Source organism: Ixodes scapularis, unplaced genomic scaffold (assembly GCF_016920785.2).
Source record: "Ixodes scapularis isolate PalLabHiFi unplaced genomic scaffold, ASM1692078v2 PGA_scaffold6__148_contigs__length_123643588, whole genome shotgun sequence".
Classification (NCBI taxonomy): Eukaryota; Metazoa; Arthropoda; class Arachnida; order Ixodida; family Ixodidae; genus Ixodes; species Ixodes scapularis.
In genome coordinates this window covers 94873106-94896148 of record NW_024609881.1, presented here as the reverse complement: position 1 = coordinate 94896148, position 23043 = coordinate 94873106, and the positions used below count along the sequence as shown (strand labels likewise).

General features: G+C 43.2%; 2 protein-coding genes across 2 annotated transcripts; one reads left to right on the top strand and one right to left on the bottom strand.

The window, feature by feature from the left end:
* Positions 1-8414: 8414 nt before the first annotated feature.
* LOC115317757 (mpv17-like protein) lies at positions 8415-9023 on the bottom strand. Its single transcript, XM_029977441.2, has one exon. It carries the CDS (start codon positions 9021-9023, stop codon positions 8415-8417), a length of 609 nt encoding a protein of 202 aa, XP_029833301.2.
* A 12706-nt stretch (positions 9024-21729) lies between these two features.
* Positions 21730-22644, top strand: LOC115317878 (allatostatin-A receptor-like). Its single transcript, XM_029977633.4, has one exon. It carries the CDS (start codon positions 21745-21747, stop codon positions 22642-22644), a length of 900 nt encoding a protein of 299 aa, XP_029833493.2. The 5' UTR covers positions 21730-21744.
* The last annotated feature ends 399 nt before the right edge of the window (positions 22645-23043 follow it).

Here is a 23043-nt window from a genome sequence, read left to right as displayed (position 1 = left end):
GTCGCTAACGCCTCGCTTGTAATGCCCGTCTAGGAACCTTAACAGCTAGTGACGGTGAGTGTATCGCCTCCGGCCACGACGAGAGAAGAGGGGAAGGAGGAACTCCCCTCTTCCCGAGAATGCCTTTCGTACGTCGCAGAGGTCGCTATTGTCCCCCTACAAGATCATAGAAGATTAACCTGTCACTCAAAATTCGTACAAAAGCAGCCGCTTCAGTGGCTGGAACGACTAGGCCATTTTCTCGACGTCAGCCTCGCCGTAGCTTCGCTCGTCCCGAGACGACCTACGTCACGATTGCGTTGGATGTCACGTGGTCTCCGCTGGGCCCCCTCCGAGCGCTTGCTAGAGTAGGCCATTTATAACAAAAAAAAATGCAACCACCAGGCTCAAAATACAAACGTGCGATTGTCATTTACGGATATTGTGGATCATATTCAACCTATTTTTGAACACGACGGGAATATTTCAAACTTCGTAGAAGTATCCCTTTAAGAAAGTAATCGATTCCAGCCTTTTCTGGAACAACACAGAGATTATATTATAAACAAAGCGCGGCAACACCCTAATGCCCAAAACTAATTCAAACAATGCTCCACTAAAAATGGGCCTGAGACACTGAGCACGACAACTAAGGGATGGCGATTTAGTTGGCGTCCAAGGAAACTTTTCGTTGAAAAGTAGCCTAATAGGCGGTGTTATCCAGAAGCGTCATGGTAGCGACGGTTGCGGTTTGCGTGAGTATAATGAATTTGCAGGGAATAGCTGTACGAGGAAAAAAAGATGCTCCATATCGGCCACGTGGCAGCTCTTGCTCTTATGCTTTTGAAAAGCAGTAATAACAACGGCTGAGCGGCGTTTTCATTGTGCACTCTAAACTTTAATCGTAAAAAAAAAAACAAAAAAAAACTTTGCACCCTAAAAAGTGAGTTTAAGCACTCTCTAAAAGGGCTCTTCGTTCATAACCTATAAAGGATTCATTTAATGTCATTTTTTATGCGAAATACTTTTTTTATCGCCCGGGTACCTTTGAGGTGAACCACGGGGTGATAGTGGGGACTTAAGACGAAACAGTTTTTCCCGAGCTGAAAGTCTTCTTGGTGCGTCTAAAAACATTTCAATAACGGATTTTTTTATTTTTGTTTAGAGTGTACGCGAACGAAGTATATTATCTATGAGATCATAAGCACAGCTTGTATGCCGGCACAAAATTAATAGATTTCTGTCTTTCATGCGGACTACGTGCAATTGTTTTTTTTTGTTTTTGTTTTTTACGTTTGGGGGAGCCATCCGGGTCACTTGGAGTGTCCATTTGGTTTGGTGAGAGTTTTGCCCTCCTGAACGCTCTCACTCAACACTTGTTCTCACCTAACCTTATTTAGAAGGAGAATTATTTGGCGTTTTTTTCGTTTCCGATTCTGCAAATACTATATCCCTAACGACTTACATTGCTTTAATTTTTTGTTTGTTTTTGGATCTGTCAGTTTCGTTTTGCACATTTGGCTCTCTAAAGCCAAGAATTGCGATTGTGGTTAATACTGTCGTTTCGAATAAGATAGGCGTTCGTTGAAACGTTGTGCACACACAAACTCGTGTTTTGAGTTTTTACCAGACAAAATCTACCGCTATAACTGTCTTTAAAAGAGTATTTCTAAGTTTGCATTTGGTCTTTATTATTTTAAATTAAAACGTAAGCAGGCTATATACACTGTGGAATTTAGTACATAGCGTGTATGCAAGAGTCTAATAGAAACATTAAATTTAAAGTTAAAAGAAGAAAGCAAGCAGAACCTTAATAAATGTTGCTCCTAAATATGAAACTATAAATGAAAATGAGGAACTGAGCAGAGTAAGGGTTTTCTCAGCGCTGTTCACTCTTCGTAACCATGCTCAACCAACTGGCCCAAACATCCACCCTACTTCTGTCAGGTGTATTTTTTTAATAAAAAAACATGATTTTACACGCAAATACATTTGACCACTCGGTCCCCTGTTTTATAACTTTTAATTTGGTATGTGTTAAAACAACAAATATCAGAAGCTTTCTAGAGATGTGCATCAATTCCTTTTGAAAGCTCCACTTTTAGATTCCATAAAAGTCGTTAACATAATATACCAGTGGTCTCAATTTCATTTGAGTGAAGGGGCCAGAAAGACCACACTGGGAAGGCCGAGGGCCAAGGTTAGACCGGGGGGGGGGGGGGAGGAGGGGTGTATCAAACGATTTGAAGCAGAAGAGAGGTCGTGCTCTATGCATTTTGTCGAGGTTGGTTTTGCCAGTGACTTCTTTAGCCTTGATAGTTTTATATGACTACTTTGGGGCCTATCCTGATGTAATAACAATAATTAAAATGACACCGCCCCGCCAATGTGTTCACATTTTTAATATAACAAAGAAGCAAGTGCGCTGTCGTTCCCCTTGCTCAATTCACTCTAGAATTAACCAAGCTCAGCATTTCTCTACAAAACAATCAGAATTTGGCAGTTCTCGCTTTACTGACGAATTCCTTTACAACACCCATACTTGGTTTTTAATGGCCATATATATATATATATATATATATATGTGTATATATATATATTTTTTTCTTTTTGTTTTAAGGCGAGAATACCGAGCTTGTAGCTTTATCTTCGACAGTTGCTCCTGCTGATCGAGATTTCGCGCAGTCAAGATGCTTCCTTCAACAAAGAGTTCGCGCTTGCAGCCTATAGCGGAATTGTTGTGAATTACAAAAAACAAAAACGAAAACAAAACTGGGGAGCAAAGCATAAACGAAACAAAGGGCAAACGAACCCAAATAAGTTATAACTAGATGAATAAATTTAAAAAAGGGGGAGCTACTTATCGGTCGAAAATGAATCGGCGAGTTGAGATCACGAATCCACGATGACACACGCCATTTATAGTGCTCGAAACATGGGAACCGGGACTCGTAGCCGGTTGCCTGCGGGCCGCATGCAGGCCGCGGACGGCGTGTTTGAGACCCCTGAAGTATAGACTATTCATAAAAATGTGGCTTATACATTATTGCTCAAATTTTGATACCCGTTCTTCAACAAGACTTTGATCTCACAAGTGACCCCTTCTCTTCCACATACTAATCACACTCGAGCTTATCTGACGCTCTAGTAATGGCGACACACACTGAATGTTATCTAGTTTTTATAGCATTTAGACGACAAGTTTTGCCGTTTATAACGGCCAAAAGACGTCTTGATCTTTTTGAAGATCCCCAAAAACGATTTTGACAAGAATCATTGTACTTAACCACAATATAAATGGTGCTTCCTATAGTAATTGTGGGCTTCATGCCATTCAAAGTTATCTATCTATTCTATATCGGCGATGATCAGTCAAGCGGCAGAAGCCTACATGTTAAGTAATGCTTTACCACACTGGAAGTGACACCTCATAGAAATTAACAAAACTGCTCAGGCAGGTGGGCTTGATCCACTTCGCTCATTTTTATTCATCACGAAGATGGGCGGCATTGTTGTCCTTTCAGAATTGTTGGCCTTCCAGGATACGTAGGGGACTAAGACAAGCGTCAAAATAGGTACGAGGGACGGTAGTTCACAGTCTCAAACTGGAAGTTGACCAACAGCGCCTCCGGAAAGATCATATTGGAAATATCATATATATCGTCGTCAGTATCTTAAAATACTTGGTGCTTATGGCTTACTTTGTCTGCCGCCAAGTGTGCCGATAAAGGACGTCGTGAAGAATCAGGAATCCGACGCCCAACACGTTCGAGAATTATGTCTGACCCAACAGCATCCTCACGAGTGCACCGTAGAATCCATTCATGACCTATAGGCGTTCCACAATTCCGTACCATAGCGAAACCAATGAACGCGTATATGTAGGATTCTACGTTTTCAGAGTTTTTTTAATAAAAAATTCGGAAAGTGTTTTTTTTAGTTCATTTTTTTCGCAAAGTCGGAGTTTCTCGGACACTCGTTTATGACACTCGAAATTTTGAGTTTTTATATACTTTATTTGAATATCTGGCCAAAAAGAAGATACCCAGATAAAGTGTCGAGAAAGCTACACGAGGCGTTTGAGGTTAAAGTCAAAGCCAGCAGGTGTACAAGTGGCACGCTCATAACCTTATCGGCAAAAGAATATGAGTTTCTTGATAGAGAGCCACACCGGTTGGACTCACGTTTTTCAGGGCTATATAAGGAATTGGTTTATCAATAAATGTTAGTTGCTAGTGCGCCAGTGCTAACGTGAACTTCTTGTGCCTGTATATTTTTTGAAGCTTGTCTAAGATCATGAACCGACTGGCCCAAAGGGCCACATTAATGCTACCAACTTAATACGGCATTTCTGTCGTCAACGAGGATGACAGGGGAACGTGTGCAAAGGTTCAATGTGCAACAAAAGGAGGTCACAGGAGAGCGAGCGAAGGTGTTAGAAAGAAAGGTATCCGGGAGGAAGGCCCCCACTACAACTGGCTAAGTATTCGACTTTGGTTCGGCCATTGTCGCGGAAAGGACGTCTGCTTTTTCTGATAACGGTTCAGAGAAAATAATTCTTTAAGCCTTTGGAAGGGAAAAAGTGGAACGAACGAGCTTGGAATCAATGAAAAGTGGACGAAAAAAGTGTCTTTGAATCTCAGAAAAAGTTCTATTTTTTTTTTTTTAAGTAGGGTTTCTGGATTTAGAATTTTTCGGATAAATCAGAATGCGAAATAAGTTTACCGTCAAGTGAATTTCGGGTTTTAGCGGATTTATCCGAAAACGCAAAAACCTACGTATAGGCAAGACGGATGACTTAGATGGCTGTTTGCTTCACGCCTTTTCATCCCATTCCTTACTTCTTGCTATTTGCTCCACCACTCCCCTCTATAATGCCTATGCCTTGAGTGTAGGTGTAAAAATTAATAAATAAATAAAATAAGAATTTTTCATGTTGGTAGGCTGCCTGTGATATGACGTCTCTGGCGAGTGTCATTATGGCCATGGTCAGGATCTGCGTGATGTGTGCCTGCACGTTCAACTCCTCGGTGTACGAAAAACCAAGTACAGCATGTTGGAGGAACGGGTGAGCCTACATTCGGTGCAGACGGCGCGCTCGAAGCTCGTTGTTCGGTGAAGTTCACGGGAAAACGCTGTTGAAGGCGTTATGGAATGAGGACGGAATGGATACTGACGTTAGATGTGAAGCACACACGAATAAGGTCGTTTTATGGCAAACAGCTTTAAGAAACCAGTTGAATGTTTTGTTTTTCCAGATTAAACTGATATTTTCGTCGATGTTGTGGTTCGTTGGTATACAAGCGGAAACTGTCACGCTTAACTTTTGTTGAGCTAGTTATCCTTTATGACAAGAGCTCCATTTGCACCACTCGCCTCTAGGGGATGTTCACTGGTGGCCACAGCTGAGTCTGTAGCTGCTCAGCGCATGTTGACGACGAGCTTCCACCGTGCCTTTGCAACGTGCATTCCACACCATCAGGATTGCCGGTCTTGGGAACCTATAAGTATGAACTCCTTCTGAGGATGCCAAGTGCACAGTGCAGTCATAAATGCCGTCCAGTGACCAGAATGAGAACGGCAGGGAGGAGTTTCAGTCGCGATGCCTTCAGGGGCGACCTTTCTTATTTCAATAACTCTTCGGCGTCTCTAGCGTGCACGCGGAGTCAAAGCACTGCGGAAGGTGACGAGCGCATGCTGGAGGCCGGGCGTTTGAAAAAGATGCCCTGCCCTTCTCACCCAGTCAGTGACAAAGGCAGGACCCACATTGTAATAGGTATTGTCGCGGATGGGAAAGGATCGACAAACGTAAACGTGAAATTGAAGCTTTAACCGGTGAACTTGTGCCAGAAACAAAAAAGAGGAGGAGCGTCGAAAAAGCCGAAGCGAGCGTCGAGGCGTCGGCGTGAGAGCTGGCTAGAGAGAGACTTACTCTGCAAGGCCATGCTGGACTCCTTATCTAGTACATTCGGTATCTTGAACATTTGGCCTAAAAGGTTCAACCGTCTAATATTTGAGGTAAGAATAAACACGAATATTCTAGCAGAACGGAAAATAACGAATTAATGAACGTAAGGTCCGGCGCCGGGCATCCAGCCCCGAACGCCTCCGTGACAGCCACGTGCGTTCTCCTTGGCCACGCACGCGGCAATAAAATAAAGATTAGGCGGAAACTGTACTCCGTTTCGCCTTACGTCCGTACGCAGCGGACGCTATGAGCTGTCTAGCCAATCCCATTGTGTGGACGCACCCCGTGATACGCTGTCCGCGCGTCACTGAGCCCGCTCTCCGAGGTCCTGTGTCACTTACACAGCTTTGTATAGGCTTTGATGGCTCGTAGCATCCGCTGCGCTCGGACGCAATGTGAAACGGAGTATAGCGTAGGAGTAAGCTGACACTATTCCGGCCACTTTTGCAACCAATAGATATTTAAGAATTATCTTACAAACAAAACAAAACGTTAAGTTTTTGTTTTGTCACAATGCAAGTAAGGCAACTCACATAAAAGTTTAAGATTGAGTTGGGAGTAGCTGATAATTAAGAGTTTGACATTCATAACGGTTTTTTTAAGACTCTGACCTCATGAATGTTATCTTATGTACTTACTTCGTTCTATTGTATGAGAGTACGTAACTGAAAGCCAGAAAGGAACTTTTTAAACATATTTAACTTAACATGATGTGAGAGGAGACAATATGCATAACATACATAGGCCCGTGTCAGTTTGTTTATTGAATTACGTAGGACGTAGGTAATTCAGAATCATAAACGTGAACATCGGCTTCGGGGCTTCGTGGTTTGACGCATACCGGTAATATAAACCTGATTATTTTCTAATCAGCGTTTACATGTCAAATTAAACACAGTGGTTTCACGAGATAACACACCCCAATAAATCTCGGAACTAAGTTATTGATCTATTTTACCATGCTGTGCGGTCAGGTTGTCAGTAGTCCTCCTGAAGTAGTGAATCTTCCCCATTACAGCGAAGCTGCAAGTCGCCATTCATCAACGGCGATAAACTCATCGCTCCAGAGGCGTCCAACGACCTAGTTAGCATAACTGTATTAGCTCCAACCATGGCGGAGGACACGCCCTCTTTGGTGTTTCTTAAATAAAGAATATCATTAAGTTGATTTTCTCGGACAGTAATCCGATTATCTGTTCGATTCCTGCTTGGCAATTATTAGTTAGAAGTCTGTCCCCCAAATTGATAGATTGCAAGTAATCGGGTTGCTTGTTAAGGCTGCCGCACAGGAGAAGCGAAGGCAGGTTGTTCTTCGGCCGTTAAACCAATTAATATTTGTTCCGATACTTACAGAGGTGAATTCTTGTTTCTCATTTCCGGCCCATGTTTATCCTAACATGGCGGAAAGATTACCTCAGAAATACGAGGGTCATTACAAAAAGATTGTCCGCACCCTGGGGATCCGAAAACATCTGTTGTTCGCACTTTCCCAACAGCGCTTTTCGTACAAAGTCGCTCCAGTCACTGCTGTGTGGGTTTGAAAGTGTTTTGTGAGTTGGGTTGCGACTGCGATGCGAGAAACAATTACTGCCGCACTTGTGATTTGCGCCAAATAATAGCAGCATGCAGTTATTCGTTTCTTGTAGTCTGTAGGTGTTTCTTGTGCTCATATTTTATGCGCAGTTAATTTTTCCGTTAATAAAGAGAATCGAAGAAAACAATTATTTAAAAATCGTTTGAAGTTTTAGTTTACAACACAGTCGCGACGATTTAGTTTACTAAGGAGATACGACTAGGCGACGAATTTGCTTTGCGAACAGTTACAAAGAAGGAGACTGCAACGCACACAAAGCTTCGAGTGAAAACTGGCATCTGTTAAACGTCGACTTGCTTTTACGGATGTTTAGTCAGCCTAAAGATAGCAAAAATACCACACGTTTTAACTTAAAAGTAAATTTAGGAACTTTCAAAATAGAATCGCCAAGAAAATTGGTTTGAGGGAACTGTCGGCGATCGGAATGGAATCCAGATAACACTTCGACGAAAACGTTGACTACGCAATAATATTTGAATTACAAAGCAAACGACATGGATAACTTTATGAAACAATGACATCAATGTTTTAACGGTTGGGTTGATTCATCGCAAAAATAAACTAAAACGAGAAAAATAAGGCAAAGACATTGCACAGAGAGGGACAAGTAGATAGAAAAATTGGGTTATATAAAATATAAATAATTCCAACTTATTCCTGTAAAAACATTATTCCATTTATTTGATTATTTCAGCTGTGTGGTTCAGCATAAAGCGGCCAAGGCTTATATTAAGATACATTTTAAAGAATACTCTGCCTAAAAATGTAAGCGGGCTTTCGGGAACATTAGCCTGGAAGACATTTCGACGGCACAAATTGGTTATATGATACTTTTCGCGTAATTCAATGAAGTGTCATAATGAACTTTCATTATCATTTTTTTTCGGTCTCATTGTCTGAATTGTCCGCATCTTCATCTTCATCACTTGTTCCTTCCTCAAGCTTTTCTAGCTTGGACTCTGCCCTGTTCGCCTTCCACGACAAGTAAACGCTCCAGAACAAGGCCAGCAAGCTTGAGAAAATCGGGCGATAGTTTACCGGCACAGCCAAAAAGTTCACCAGTTGCGACACGGGAAACACGACGCACCTCATCATCAGAATGGACAGATACTTTACCCTCACGTCCTCCCTGATCAGCTCCCAGGAATGTCCATGAAGAAAGCCATGGAGAAACATGACGCACAGGACGAAAGGAGGTGTGAAGACAAACTCTCCAAGCGCCACCTTGAGGATGATAGCGGGGACGCGGTCCATCACCACGAGCCATTCCACGAACGCGAACCAGGACACCACCAGGGGACCCGTGTAGGTCAGGCCGATGAAGAAAAAGATGGCCGCTTGCTTGACACTGAATGGTTTTCGTTGAAAAGTCAACTGGGACAGGACGTCGCCCAGGAACGTCAGCAAAGTAATGGCCGCAATTTGAGTGAGGATGGGATGCGTCTTGAGCTGGTCGTTGAACAGCAAGTAGACGTGCTCCATACTTAGGAGTCTTACGGTACCTCTTTCGTTTCGTCAGCAGTGCGCAGCGCTGCACAATAGGCTCAATTATGGGATACGCCTTCCAGATGTGTTTTGTTAGCTCGCGCACCTGGCATGGCAGAGCTGAAACCGGGTCGTGACTAAACTAAGCACACACAAAAAACAAAGCAATCAAGCGGATTGTGTTGCAACGAAAACAACAAAGCACGCAATAGATAGGAACACAATAATGGGTACCTATTTTTATTCACTCTGTTTTCATCACGAACTAGAACCAAAACTGGCCCAGTTCTCAACACTTCTGACCGTACACCGCCATTTCCAAAACTCATATATTATTCAGAGTACCTTATCTCAATGCCGCTGACTCGGCCAGGGATGTTTCGTTAATGTAGCCTGTTATGTTTAATCGAAGCAGTGCATTGTTGAACGTCGTGTTATCGAACTCCGTTGTTCGAAGCCGCATAATCGAAAACCGTTTTTTGAACAGCTGCTAGTGGGTCATTTGTTTAATATTGCAATATAATTAGGACACTAATGTGCGACCCTGCAATATGTTTACTTGTTTAATTAGGTTTTCATAATAATTTGTAGTTTAAAATAAAAAAAAAGTTCCAGTCCAGCGTGGTTGAACTGGTTCTTTTTCATAAAATACCGACCACTATAAGGTTATGATGATAAAGCAATTAAAGCAAACGTGCATGCGGGCTGAACAAGTATAACATTAATAATAATCTCTGGAGAAGGGAAACATGGTGGGCAAAGTACAAACTGAAATCTCCAAACAAAGCTGTCTGGAGGGTGACTGAAAAAATTTGCCTGGTCCTGGTATCGAACCAGGAACATCTATATTTCCAGTGGAGCGCGCCACCAGCTGAACTGCTGGTTAATTCAGTTGGTAGAGCGCTCCACTGGGAATGGAGAGGTCGCTGGTATAATAGCAGGACCGGACGGTTTTTTGTTTTTTTGCAGTCGCGCATTAGTCATTTAGCATGTGTTTGTAGGTTTGTGTTTGTCCTTTTTGCCCCTCTTCTTCTTCTCCACGGAGTATTATTATCGTTATCACTATAAAGTATGCGTTTGCAAACATCTTCAGGTGCATTAGATACTCTAGCTGGGTTGATTAATGGAAATATATAGACTAACACGTAAATATTTATTCATTTATTTATTTGTTTGTCTTCGTCCTTGTCTTTGCGCTGTTTTGTTTTTATCATGTCTACTTACAAACTAGCCGAAACTTCTACGTTAATCAACTATATTTGGTTGCCTGTTTGTTTGAATAGGTGCATAACCATGGAGCATCACAATAAGAGGAGAACTTGCAGCAGAAAGCGGAGGTAAAAACACCAGGAACACGAAACTCTACGGACTCAGTGTAAAGGCTGAACTCAAAGAAGCAAATATGCGGCCCATAACCGACGAACTTTTCCCGGCGGCGTTCGCTCTTGCTGCGGCGTCAAAAAACGGACCGTTCGCCGCATATCTAGCGGATCTACAGGATTTCTTATATAGCGGCTAGGCTCATTAAATCGACCGCAAAAATCTGTTTCTTAACCTATCGCGCGACGCTTTTCTGCAGCGGTGCCCAGAGGTGGTGCATTTTTTAATACAACATTTGTAAAAAGCGAACTTATCCGAGAAAGAAGTAAAAAAAAAAAAAAGGCTTAACTCCTGTGGAAACACAGCGATGCCACAGGTCTTCAAACACTAGGGCGACATTCGGGACGGGACACAAGAGACTGCAAAAACCGTCGTGACGCAAACTTCCGCCAATGAACGAGTATATGGCACCGAGACCCGGCGTCAAATAGCAGACGACGTGTTCGACTCAAAAGTGGAGCAAGCTTTTTCGATGTCAGTTGCCAATGCACGATTTCATCATCCTTGATAATAAAACAGAATAAATTGACACATAATCGATTAAAAAACGGTTTGCCGGGTTCTTTTCACCGTTTTTTTTTTTTTTTTTTCTACGCGGTACTTACATCGTCTGCTTTGCAGTTCCTTGCTACCGCGACTCTTTGTGGTTCTGCTACAGTCGCCGCCTGCGGAACGCGCGCCTTTCTTGAGTCGAAAAGATCGTCTGTTATTTTACGCCGGCTCTCGGCGCCGTATGCTCGTTCGTTGGCGGCAGTTGGCGTCGCGATCGCTTGAGCCATTTCATTTCCCGTGCCAAATGGCGCCCTATTGCTCGAAGACCGGTGAAGGCTTGAAGACTTTCTTTTTTTTTTTTTACTTTTTCCTCACGTAAGCTCGCTATTTGCAAATTTATAGAAATAAATTAACCACCTGCGGGCAACGCTGCAAAGAATTGTTGCGCGATAGGTTAAGGAACAGTTCTTTGCGGTCGCCTTAAAGAGCCTGGCCGCTATTTGAAACACCCTGTATATATTGTTCGCCCGGCGAACGCCGCTATCAGAAGCGGCCGCCACGCAGCGAAGGACGCGGGCCAATAAGAACGTAGTACGCAGTTTGGCTTCGGCCTGGCTCCGATGCACAGTGTTACAGACCATGCATGCTTCCCACCGCCATCTGGACAATCTCTTTCCCAACGAACACTTGAAGGCCTATTACGACTCAAAATAACATTATTGTAGATTACTTGCTCGTTTCGTTGAATTTGTTTCGCGCTTTATACGAATTTGACGTGTTTAGGGAAAGCTTTGTAAGTGGTCGACTTCAGTGGATATTCACTTCCCCCTTGGCAACAGTGACAGTCGCGCTGTCCGCGTTGGCCGAGCTTGCAGCTGTTCGTTTCATGGAATCCAGTGGTGAACGCCGCATACACGGAAGCGCGTCGTTGTAGACTTTTGCCGCGTGTATTTCGCCGTGTAAGTTCGCTCCATGGAGTCCAGCCATAACGAAACACGTACCTTGACACAATTTTATTAGCCGAAATTGAGCAATACTTTGTATTACGGAATGAATACGTACAGCCGCGGACAATATAAGAAGAAAAAAAAAAAGAACTCAGGCCAGCGCGTGGTTTAAGATTTCGAGTGCAATCTAACGGAATTAAGAAAGCTAAGTTCGAGGTGCATTTCAGCAACCGTTCGATTTGTGTCTTCACTCTTACCTGGTAAGCCAAATGCTGAGTCAACAACGATTGTAGTAGTGCTCGATGAAATAAAATAAAAACCGGTTATCGTCATTGATTTTTCGAACTTATTATCAATCACACTAAAACCAATGGCTCCTCCTACAGAACCGGTTGATTCATTTACGGTTCATTTTACCTTTTGTCGGGTGATGCATCTATATTATAGAAAATCAGCATTAAATCAGCAACTGCTTGTCAAGTGGGGAGTGCCGACAAAAAGTGAAGAGCCGCTGAAGCCTCGATAATGTTTTTTTTTTTTTTTTTCTGATAGATAGTGAGACAGGCGCCTTGTTTGGCCAAGTGCTTCTTTGGACTTTTTCAGATCGTTCGGGAATAGAAATAGCTAGAGCTTAATGCCGGATGAAGCATTCCGTTTGCCATGACACTAGCCGTAAAAATGGGCAGATTGCTGCATGCTTGCGTTGTTTTGTGTTTCTCTCTTTGTGAAAAAATATGTTGTTATACAAATCTGTTACTTAGCTTGGATCTACTTTGCAAGTTCTAATTAAGCAATCAAAAGCCGCTGGAGCAAAGCGAAGAACCCAGCGGCGGAAGTCAATCGTTAAAACAAAGTAGCAGTCGCTTCGCACCTGGGAATCAGATCTTTTCTGGACTAAGTAAACTTGACACGACGGGAGCCCACACGGACCGTTAATTGGCTCTTTCCTAGTCCGTGTCCTCGTCAAAGGGCCTTAGAAGGAAACACCGTTCTGGGAAATCATTTGTTTCCGTACGCTTGCCGCCGCTCTGTTCTCGCTGCAAAGCCTAACCTCGTTAGGCGATGACAGGACACCTGTCCGATAGCGTATCTTGGAACATAATCAGGTAGAGACACCAAGACGTGAAAGAAGGTAAAGGAAAGAAGTTGAAAAAAAAAAACGGGTATATCCGATGTCTTCCTAGCCTTTTAGTATTCTGCACAGGCTAAAGCGGTTTCGGAGTTAATTTCGAAATCGACCTGAGAAAAGAGCTCTTATTTGAGTAACAAAAAACTTCAAGTCGGGCGTGTGCTGGGCTTTCTAGTGCATTCATTCGATATTTTCGTCCATGCTTTTTTGTGTCTTTGATTGGGTTTTAATACTCCTGTTCTGAATTAAATCATGAGAATGAGGCATTTGAACGCGTGACACACGCGCACTTGATCAACTAGAATCTAAAAATATTCGGATCGAATGGCTTCGCAGGAGACTTTTCGGGTCCGCGTGCTGTTACTCCTCAACAAGCAGGCTCTCTTGGGATGACAAGTAAAAATCCAGCGCCCTGAACGCTGTTCGATCCCGCGGTCGGAATAGCTGAAAAGCCTGTAAAGCGCTTACTTCCGGAACAAGACGGTTATTTCCGGTGGCTTCATGCCTATTTGCTCAATGCGCCATCCAGCCGCTTATAGTGGAGGTTAGTGGATTAAACTTCTTTATTCACCGAGCGAATGAAAACGGTAGGAGGGTAGGAGAACTCCTTCCAATGCCCGGCCTCCCGCACATGCTTGCTGGCTTCCGTTGTGCTTTGACTGCGCATACGCGCTGGATGCTTTCAAGACTCCTAAACGTTATCGAGGGTAGCCAGCTCGCTCTGAATGTGGGAAAATTAAAGGATCTCCCCGCCATTCGAGTTTTGATGGTGACTATAGCTCTGGGCATTAATGACCTGGAGGTATGGTACCCAAGGCGCGTCTCCCTCCTGGTGTCTTTAGCGTCCAGTCTCACCCATTCGTTAAGAATGATCCAGAAGCGAGAAAAAACGACCTTGCAGAAGCCCGAGTGCCATATCGTTAAATGTCGCGATCCTAGTGGTTGGTCGCAGAACTGCTGGCGAAGAGCATGGGCGAACGCGAGTGTCGCTATCGTCGCGGCGTCCCAACTTCGGGCTGCCGAAGCTTCGGTGGACTGTCGCGCTGGAGAGCGACTTGCAGCAGAACAGATGTCTGAAATACCCACCACTGCTGCTGAGACACCGCCAGGATCGCGACCACCGACAGCATGATAACAGCATGACACTTCTATGATGTTACCAGGAGGAAATCGACGGACCACTTTTTTCAACGCGGAAGATACACTAGTCGGAAGACTTGCACCAGGCACACGATATCGGGCTGTTCACTGTAATTGTTGAGAACACTCTGACGTTTTAAATCCTATTTGAAAAGCTGAGAATATAGTTTTAATTATTTGAAGGTCCGTGTTTCATAAGTCTTTTGCGGGAGCGCGTCTTATTTCAGTTTTGGTTTATACCCGTGGACAGGAGGATATGCCTATGAGCTTTACCCATCATTAGCCCAAAAAACACTGATTTGCCTCTGCCGTCAAAACTTGCCAACTTTCTGAAGAACCATGCAGCTTTTCTCGGCAGCGCAAGTTCTCAGAAACCTCCAGATGATGCCGCTTTGGTGAATCGTCAACGGAAAAACAGCTTTTTAATAAGACGTACTTGACACTACCTACGAAAATTCTTTGTTGTTTGTTCCTCTATTGTTTTCAAACAAACTTGGATTGAGCGCGTTGGCAATGGATTCAAAAATACGAAAGAGTTAGACAAAAAGGACGGACAGGAAAAACAAATGCTGGCGACCACCTTACGCAGGAGAAGACTTATACAAAACAGTGACTCCCTCCTTTCCGCAAATGGGTTGGGCAGTGATGCAATCAATACATATTTTTAAAGTGATGTATTACAGCCTAGCCGCTTCACATACAAGTTGCTGGCAGTGAAAATAACCGGAATAACACAATCTTTTCCAAGCTTGCAAAAGAAGATGTTGTGTGCTCAAATGTATTTCAAAGCGGGTGGTTGGGCTGATGATGCGCGCGGCGTCATCTAACCACTATAGAACAGCCTGTTGCCATTCGGCAACACCCGATGCAAAGCGCCCTAAAAAAATGAACGAGTGGTTGTACGAATTTTAAAGGGAAATATACCTTGATGGTCCCAGAATGAACACTATACTCTAATAATCACTTCAGTGTTTTGTCCCAACTGCGTTGAGTGATAGCAGTGCATGGGGTGGCAAAGTGTATTGACGTCAAAACATGCTGTATTACGTAATACCGTTTTTCGTTTCGTCAACTGCGCATTTTTATTGAGATTTCTGAGCCTTCCCGTGTTTTTGCAAAATGATCATCATTTCAGTTGATGGTCTTTAATGGGGAAATTTTTATCTCCGTTCAAAGACTGAAGTGTCGATTTCAGTGCTGATGAACTCGATGCCCAGAAATCAGGCGAGCACCGACTGGGTGATCTCAAACATCCATTCAAAAGCGAATTCAAAAGAACTATTTTCAACTGGGAGGCGATTTCAGATCCGGAGTACAAGGAGAAAACCCATATTAAATTCCGGCTCGCGATGAATAGGAGTTTCAAATCAAAACAGAAACCTTCTGTATGCTCTGCTGCGCGCAAAGATTATGTTTATTTTAGGCGAGTCAATTCTCAGTACAAACAGCTCGGGGGTTGATTTTTTTCTTCTTTTTTTTTAACAGCCAGCGTATACCGACTTGCAATTCGCCAGCCGGACTTGAAGGGCACTATACGACTTCAGCAACTAGTGCTCATTGTTGTACTAGGGCTTCGTTGCGGATTGAACGAAACCGAACGACGCATACTTACGTGATCCTTGGTCTTCTTACATTTGTGTTTGTTGTCCCGCAAGAAGGCTGCCGGAATCAGCATGGCCTCAGGCTCTAGCTATTTGAGGGTCACGTTCTCGCTCTTCGTTGTCGGCACCGTCTGTTGTGTAATGACTCTCATTTCTATGTACAATTCTGAGCTCGATCGGTTGTTCTTCGCTCGAGCCGTATCTGTGACGTTGAAAATGAAGCAAAACGTCATCTATGTTGCACGTCTGAGCAAACACAAATAAAAAAATAAAAAAAACGCGCTCTTAGCAGTGTTGACATAGATGATGGAAACTCACAGAGGGCAGACATCCTTGTGTGTATGTACATTGCTTTAAGGTCTGCGAGATTGCTTTCCTGCAGAACATGGAAGCAGGCAATCACGAACAACTGTATAAGGACGAAGCTCAGAATATAATTAGATATAAAAAAGTGATTTGTGTGTAGAAACAGTAATCGAGTGAAACGTCACGCTCATAATTCTTGTGCGCATCTCATTTTTTGCCTACATGGTGAAGTTTCTGGGACATTCCGTGGAATAAGAAGTTTTAAAAAGTAATACCAATATTCTAATTGATTTGCATTCGATGATACCAGGCAACTACAGTCCTCGGGAACATTTGGATTTTTTGTGAATGAAACTTAAAGAATTGAACGCAAAACTATACACGTCCAAATATTCATTTAATGTTTATTGATTGCTGATGTATTAGGAGCGTCATCTAAAATATTTCCAAGGGAACATTATGATCTTTATTGTTGTCCAGTTTAAATTTTAATTTTAGTGCATGCGCCGAAGCGTTCATGACCAAGAATGTTGGTGATGATTGTATTCTGTGTTTAATCATGCTCTGCAGAGTGTCGAACCGAAATTTTTATCGGTTCGGTTCCGGTTTGGGTTCACGGCTTTCGGTTCGGTTCCGGTTCAGTTCCGGGGAGCAAAAAATAACGGTTCAGACCGGTTCGAACCGGTTCGAACCGGTTTGAACCGCTAAATTAAGAATATATTTTTAGCGTTGTTCTGGCAATATACACTATTTACGCCGTGAAAGGATTAACTATATAGTTTCTTCGATCGTCCGTGCAATTTACTTTTGTTTTTAGGTACCAAAAATATTAAATTCAGTTATTTAATTTCGACGCAAGAGTAGAAAAAAATATACATTACCATACATAACGTCGTGTTCATACGACTCCACATCCCTTTGTTTACCAGTAACATATATTTTACCTGAATCAAAATGTTTAAGTACAAGAGTAAAAAGTTGAGCTGGTTGGTACATACCTGTAAATAGATCAGCTTCAAATTTAGAACTATACAGTGTTTTATTGTGCTTTCTTCGTGTTTCAGTAAAATTCTAAAGTTCAAGCTGATCTATTGACACGGTATAAAATGTTGTCGCAAAGTGTGGTAGGTCGTCTAAAATACCCGTGATTGGTACAACTTTGTGTCGCAGTGTTAAAATGAAATCGTGATTGTGTCCTTAAACTAAGGAATTAATTACATCGCATAAATTATGAAATGAGCCCCTCTTGCTCATGCTAATAATGAAATAAGGTTTAAGAAATACACTTTACAAGATATATGTATATGATTACGACACAACTGAGCTAAAAGTAATGAAATTCTCAGAATGTAACAAAAGGTTTAGGATAATTCCTTTCAGTCTATTTTTTTTAGAAACACCGAGCGGCAATCCAAATGCGCTTGTTGTTCTAACCAAACATTGTTTGCACTCGGCACCGCATGCATGCCACTAATCATGCAACAAGAAGTAATCGCAATTGTTCACTCTAATCTATTCGCACCTTCGCACTCAAATCGAATCTGGCCCAAAATAGCACTTGCCCAATTGAACATTTTCTTATGCAGAATAAGCTGGCATAGCCTGGCTGTTGAGGTTTGTTCTTGACAAGATGCCGGTCAATTTAATTTGCAAATGAGCATCACCTTTGCTAACTGATGATTTTAACTCAATAGCGTTAATGAGCTCATGTCACAGAAAAGCCGATGTCGGTGGCGTTACTGGAAAATCCTGATTGGTCGATAGGTTCATGACGTCAGAGCTACATACCCTCGCGCAAGAATTTCAAGCAACCCAAAATGCTCACGTGAAACGTGATGTCACGCGTGGAATGAGAGTGATTAAAACATGACTTGTAATGCGAATTAAAGTTCGCCGTATGTCTCAAATGATTTCACTTTTGAAAGTAATTGTTTTGCCTTAAAGAAAATAAAATTAGGAATTTTAGGCGGAATTTGAACCCACGACCCTTTAGTTGCGTGTCAGACGTTTTTCACTAGGAACGGCGCGAGCGTCTGGCACGACAAAAACGTGCTTTTTGGTAGGAACGTTTTTGCAAGCAAAGTAGTTGCCGGAGTCACGCTTTTTGGCCTGCGCCAAAGATGCAGGGAAGAGGAACCTTTACAACGCAGTATGTTTTTAAAACTCCCCTCCCCCCTCCCCCCCCCCCCCACACACACGTACTTGTTTATACAGCGGAGCTGTTAAGGGCTAGTTTCCCCAGTTTCGTGTCCGTCAGCAAACAAATGATGACACTAAACTCTGGACAGCTACCGCCATCTATAAATGACAACAGCAACCAGGCAACCGGCTTGCCGGTTGTCTGGTTGCCGCCGTCGCGCATAGATGGCGGTAACCTCTCCAGCCTTTCCACTCTGGCTTACCGACTTGCGGCAGGGCATTACTTCGTTCCCACCATAGTACAGCTTTACCAGAGTGGAAAGGCTGAAAGTATTCCTCAGGAATTGCCTCCTCCGTTGGTGTGTGTTCATTTGACAATTTTATTTGACACTTGTTAACCGCAACCTTTCATTGCTTTTATTTTGCACCCCGTGAGGTTTAGATGGATCATAAAACGACATCGGGTTGGAATGTTCATGACTTTTCAGAGGCGTACTAGTACTCTGGCCCAAGTATACTCGCACAGGCCGCCACTAATTCAGAAGCTTCTTTGTCGCGGTGAAATTGCGAGGATTAAATGAGACTATTTCTTTTAGTCGTGCCTTCCCAAAGATTGATGTCTCAATTGTAGGATCAAAACCACCTGCCTGACGACAGTCGAGTGCGGCTCGTAGATTGGACAGGAAGACTGCGTGAGCACCGTACATCGGCTCGTAACAATCAATGTCTTGGCAGACACTTGGGTAGTGGCTCGTGTCCAAGAACTGCGGTGATGAGAATGGCCGAACTCAAACAATGCCTGAAGCTGAGCACGCTTTTTCTTCCTTTAAAACCTCATCGCGGGGTAGGATTAACGTTGGCGGCATAAAATAGGCACCAGGCCACATGGCCGCTTCCGGCTCCGAGTTGAGGGGATGAACGATGCTCTTATTTCTCGAATATTTCGGTAACTGCCATTGCCTAGAAAAAATAGCAAAGCCAAGTTCAAGCAGTTATTAACGTTAGGGAGTGATCCTGAGTAGTATTTAGTGATGTATAGAAATATTTTTATAGCTCCTTTAAGCAAAGTAGAGGAAGTCGAAACTTGGCCAATAAGTTCAGAACGACACTCGTGTGAGACTTACAGCGACTGCTAACGTTCAGCTATCTCTCTGAGGTAACTAAAATATTTTTTTTTTAGTATTCCTTCCGTACACACGTGTAGTTTTGTGTAACGTTATATTAATGAGTCGCATTTAGTAATTTCAGTACTTCTATTCTCAGGGACTTCTTTCAGATGCAGTTCAGCAACAACCAAAAAATATTTGGGTGCCTCAATAATGTAAAATGGGTCTTGCAACATTTTTTTCTTGTACTTTCAATAAATAGTGTTAAGAAATAACCCCTAACGTTGACAGCTTGCGGAAACATCCCTTAGTTTTCCCCTAATAGCAGATGCAGAAAAAATAAAGGAAAGAGACGGCGGTCGATATCTCCTCAACTCGCAATTTAAACAAGCGGCCACATGATCTGATACCGCCAGTGTTCATCACAGCCATGCTCTAGGCGGCTAGGGTTTGGAAAGCAAAAGCTTGGGCTGAGCTTCAGATATTGTTAGAGTTGGGCTCTTATCATATGTAATTGGCATGAGTCATTACCCGAATGTTTGGCGGTGCTGATTATCATAAACCTGAGCACTCGACTAGGGGTTATGAAAATTGCTTACGTCGCGGTGTCACGTGACTCTCGGTGGGAAATCGTGATGTCATGTTACGTCATGCTGTCAACAATGTTAATACATCTAGTGACTTCCTCAAATTAAATCGAGTTGACGCAGTGGGTCACGTGACGTCATGAGGTCACGTGACAACATGTATTGACACCATGACGTCACGTGACAACGTGACACATGGTTAATCATAGTGCCATGAAAACCCACAACTTACCATACTTTTCAATTCTGTATATATGACGATTTGATCCTAGATAGAAATACAGCCGCCAATTTTTATTCCATATGTTCATTTTGCGACACTAACAAAAAAAAATATTACCTTGAACCGTTTTGAACCGGTTACCGTTATATTTTTTTTTCGGTTCGGTTCCGGTTCAGTTCCAAGATGGCGGCAAGATTTCGGTTCGGTTCAGTTCCGGTTCGGCTAAAAATAACGGGTTCTGTTCCGGTTTTCGGTTCGGTTCGGTTCCGGTTCGACACCCTGATGCTCTGGGAGCTTTTTTGTGTTCGCCGTGTTTGGCTTCCTTTGTGTTGTAGAGGAAAGTAAACGCACAAACGTTTTTTAGGATGTTGGCTATTTTAAGAGGGCAAAACTGCGCGCGCAGGACGTACGTCAGTATAGACGAAGAGTTGAGAAACTAATTATAAGAAGGCTAATGATAATTAGTTAATTAGTCTAATTATAAGAAGGCTAAAAACTAATGATAAGAAGAAGTACCATGATTTGAACCCAGTTTTCTACCTTGAGAAGAACATAACAGTAATAAATATTTGAAAAACAAACTACTACTATAAGATATTCCTAATTAAAATACACTGCCTTGCTGCTCAGTACTCGGTTGAAGCGCATTTTTAGCGAGATGTATAATTGTCGCAACCATGTCTCCGAGTGGTCCTAATTGCATTAAATGACAAGAGCGCTCGTTACTTAGTTATATCAAATATGTCTTACACCCCATTTACACGATCATAAAAATGCCTTTTACTGAGGTGCCATTGTGACCGGAGGTGAGTCCCTTCACGATCCTTCGCACATGGCATATGCTCCCGATCCAGGAGTGTGGTTCGATTCACCAATTGTAAAAAAATCGGTCTTAAAGGTAGCCTACTTTTATACTGGCCGGGTGAGTGGGGTTTTGCGGAGTATGTCATACAATGCTAAATCACATACTTTAAGTATTCATGAAACCCTAAATGAATGCGTCGGTGTATTACCTTCGGTGACGTTCTCTTCAGCAAGAAGGGAAACTGGAGGCCGTTCTCATTGTCATTTTTTGGCAAGATGGGAGTGTGAAGTCGTTCACTCGTTTTAAATTCGTTTAAAAACATTGCCCTATAAAAACCGACTTTAACCCTAATATGTTAAAACATTCTCATATATGGCTGCCGCTCATGTTGTCTTAGTTCGATGAAAACGTTTTGTGCTTTTTTCTCATTGCAGATGTCAGCGTTGCCAAGCAAGGCGGAAGACGGCTGAACCCTAGGCAGGTTATCTGGATAAATTGGAATGGCAGCCTACACCACCTTCGTGTCGCCGGTGTCCCATGCCATCACAGGGCCCAATCACTCCACGACGACAGGACATGACCTTGACAGCACTGGGGAGGTTGTCACAACGGCACTGACGACGCTTTCGCAGACAGCGTACTCAACGGCTATGAGTCTTTGTAACAGCAGCATTGCCTGCCAGACAAATGCCTCTGGCGCATCGCTCCTAGGAGTGAGCGACGATGATATTGACTACTATCCTGGCAACAGGGCAGTCGAGGAAGTCTTGGCAATTGTTGTTCCAATACTTTTTGGTGCCATAGCAGTAATCGGCTTTTTCGGCAACGCCCTGGTGGTCCTTGTGGTGCTCTGCAACCCACAGATGCGGTCTACAACCAACATCCTGATAATTAACCTGGCTATGGCGGACCTACTTTTCATTGTCTTCTGTGTCCCTTTCACCGGTTGGGACTACACTCTTAACTACTGGCCATTCGGTGACGTTTGGTGCAGGATTGTGCAATACCTGGTGATAGTGTGTGCATCTGCTAGCATCTATACTCTAGTCTTGATGTCCTTTGACCGGTTCCTGGCTGTCGTTCATCCCATCACATCAATGGCCATCAGGACAGATCGAAACGCCTTCCTCGCCATCTTCATGACGTGGATTGTCATCCTTTTAGCCTGCATCCCGGCACTCTTCGCCCACGGAATGGTCTTCGTCGATGACAACTACTCTTCGTGCATGTTCCTGACCGACGTGGGCTACAGCTTAGCGGCTTTTCAAATATGCTTCTTTATGGCTTCTTTCGTGATACCCCTGACCCTTATCTTTATTCTTTACGTCTTGATGCTCAAAAGGCTGTGGTTCGGTGTGACGCCAGGAGGAAGGATTAGCAGGGAGAGTGTTCGTTCTAAGAAGAGAGTAACCCGTCTGGTTGTGGTGGTGGTGATGGTGTTCGCCGTGTGCTGGTGTCCCGTTCAAGTCGTGCTGGTGCTCAAGAGCGTCGACCTCTATGGTCTTCCGATGAATCCTACGCGAATCGTGATACAGATTGCATCACAGATTCTGGCCTACACCAACTCGTGCGTCAATCCGTTTCTGTACGCGTTTCTCTCGGATAACTTCCGCAAGAGTTTCCGGAAGATCATCTTCTGCTACCAAAAACCGACTTCCTCTGGTCGGCCCAGATCGAGGGTCGGGGAAAACGGCGAACGAACAGATCGAGATATGGGCAACTGTGGCACCAAGACGTCGAAAGTGTCAAACGATATACTTTAGCGTCATTTCCCTTCTTAATACAAGCCAAGAAAATGATTGCAGACGACAGAAACAACTTCTAAAACAATTTTCCTGAAGCCCCAGTTTGGTAACTGACGTTTTCGCTCAAAGACTTACCTTCTTTATAACTAAAGAAGTTACGTCTCTTGGTGAAACGTAGGTTACTATATCTGAGGTCCAGGATGACTTCTTAACTTCCCTTGTTGATGTTAAACCGTAGTACTCACTGAAGTGTTTTTTTTACACTTCGCTTGGTGTAAATACATTGTTAAAGCTATTAAGAATGCAAGAACTCCCATATTTTAAGCGTTTAGCCATAAACTCACTTTCCGAATGTCTCATTTACATCAACATTCCCAGGAGTGAGTGCTGAAAGCGAATTCCTTGCAGGAGTATATT

Coding starts and splice junctions, on each gene's coding strand:
- LOC115317757 (XM_029977441.2), bottom strand. CDS start 9,023: ATGGAGCACGTCTACTTGCTGTTCAACGACCAGCTCAAGACGCATCCC.
- LOC115317878 (XM_029977633.4), top strand. CDS start 21,745: ATGCGGTCTACAACCAACATCCTGATAATTAACCTGGCTATGGCGGAC.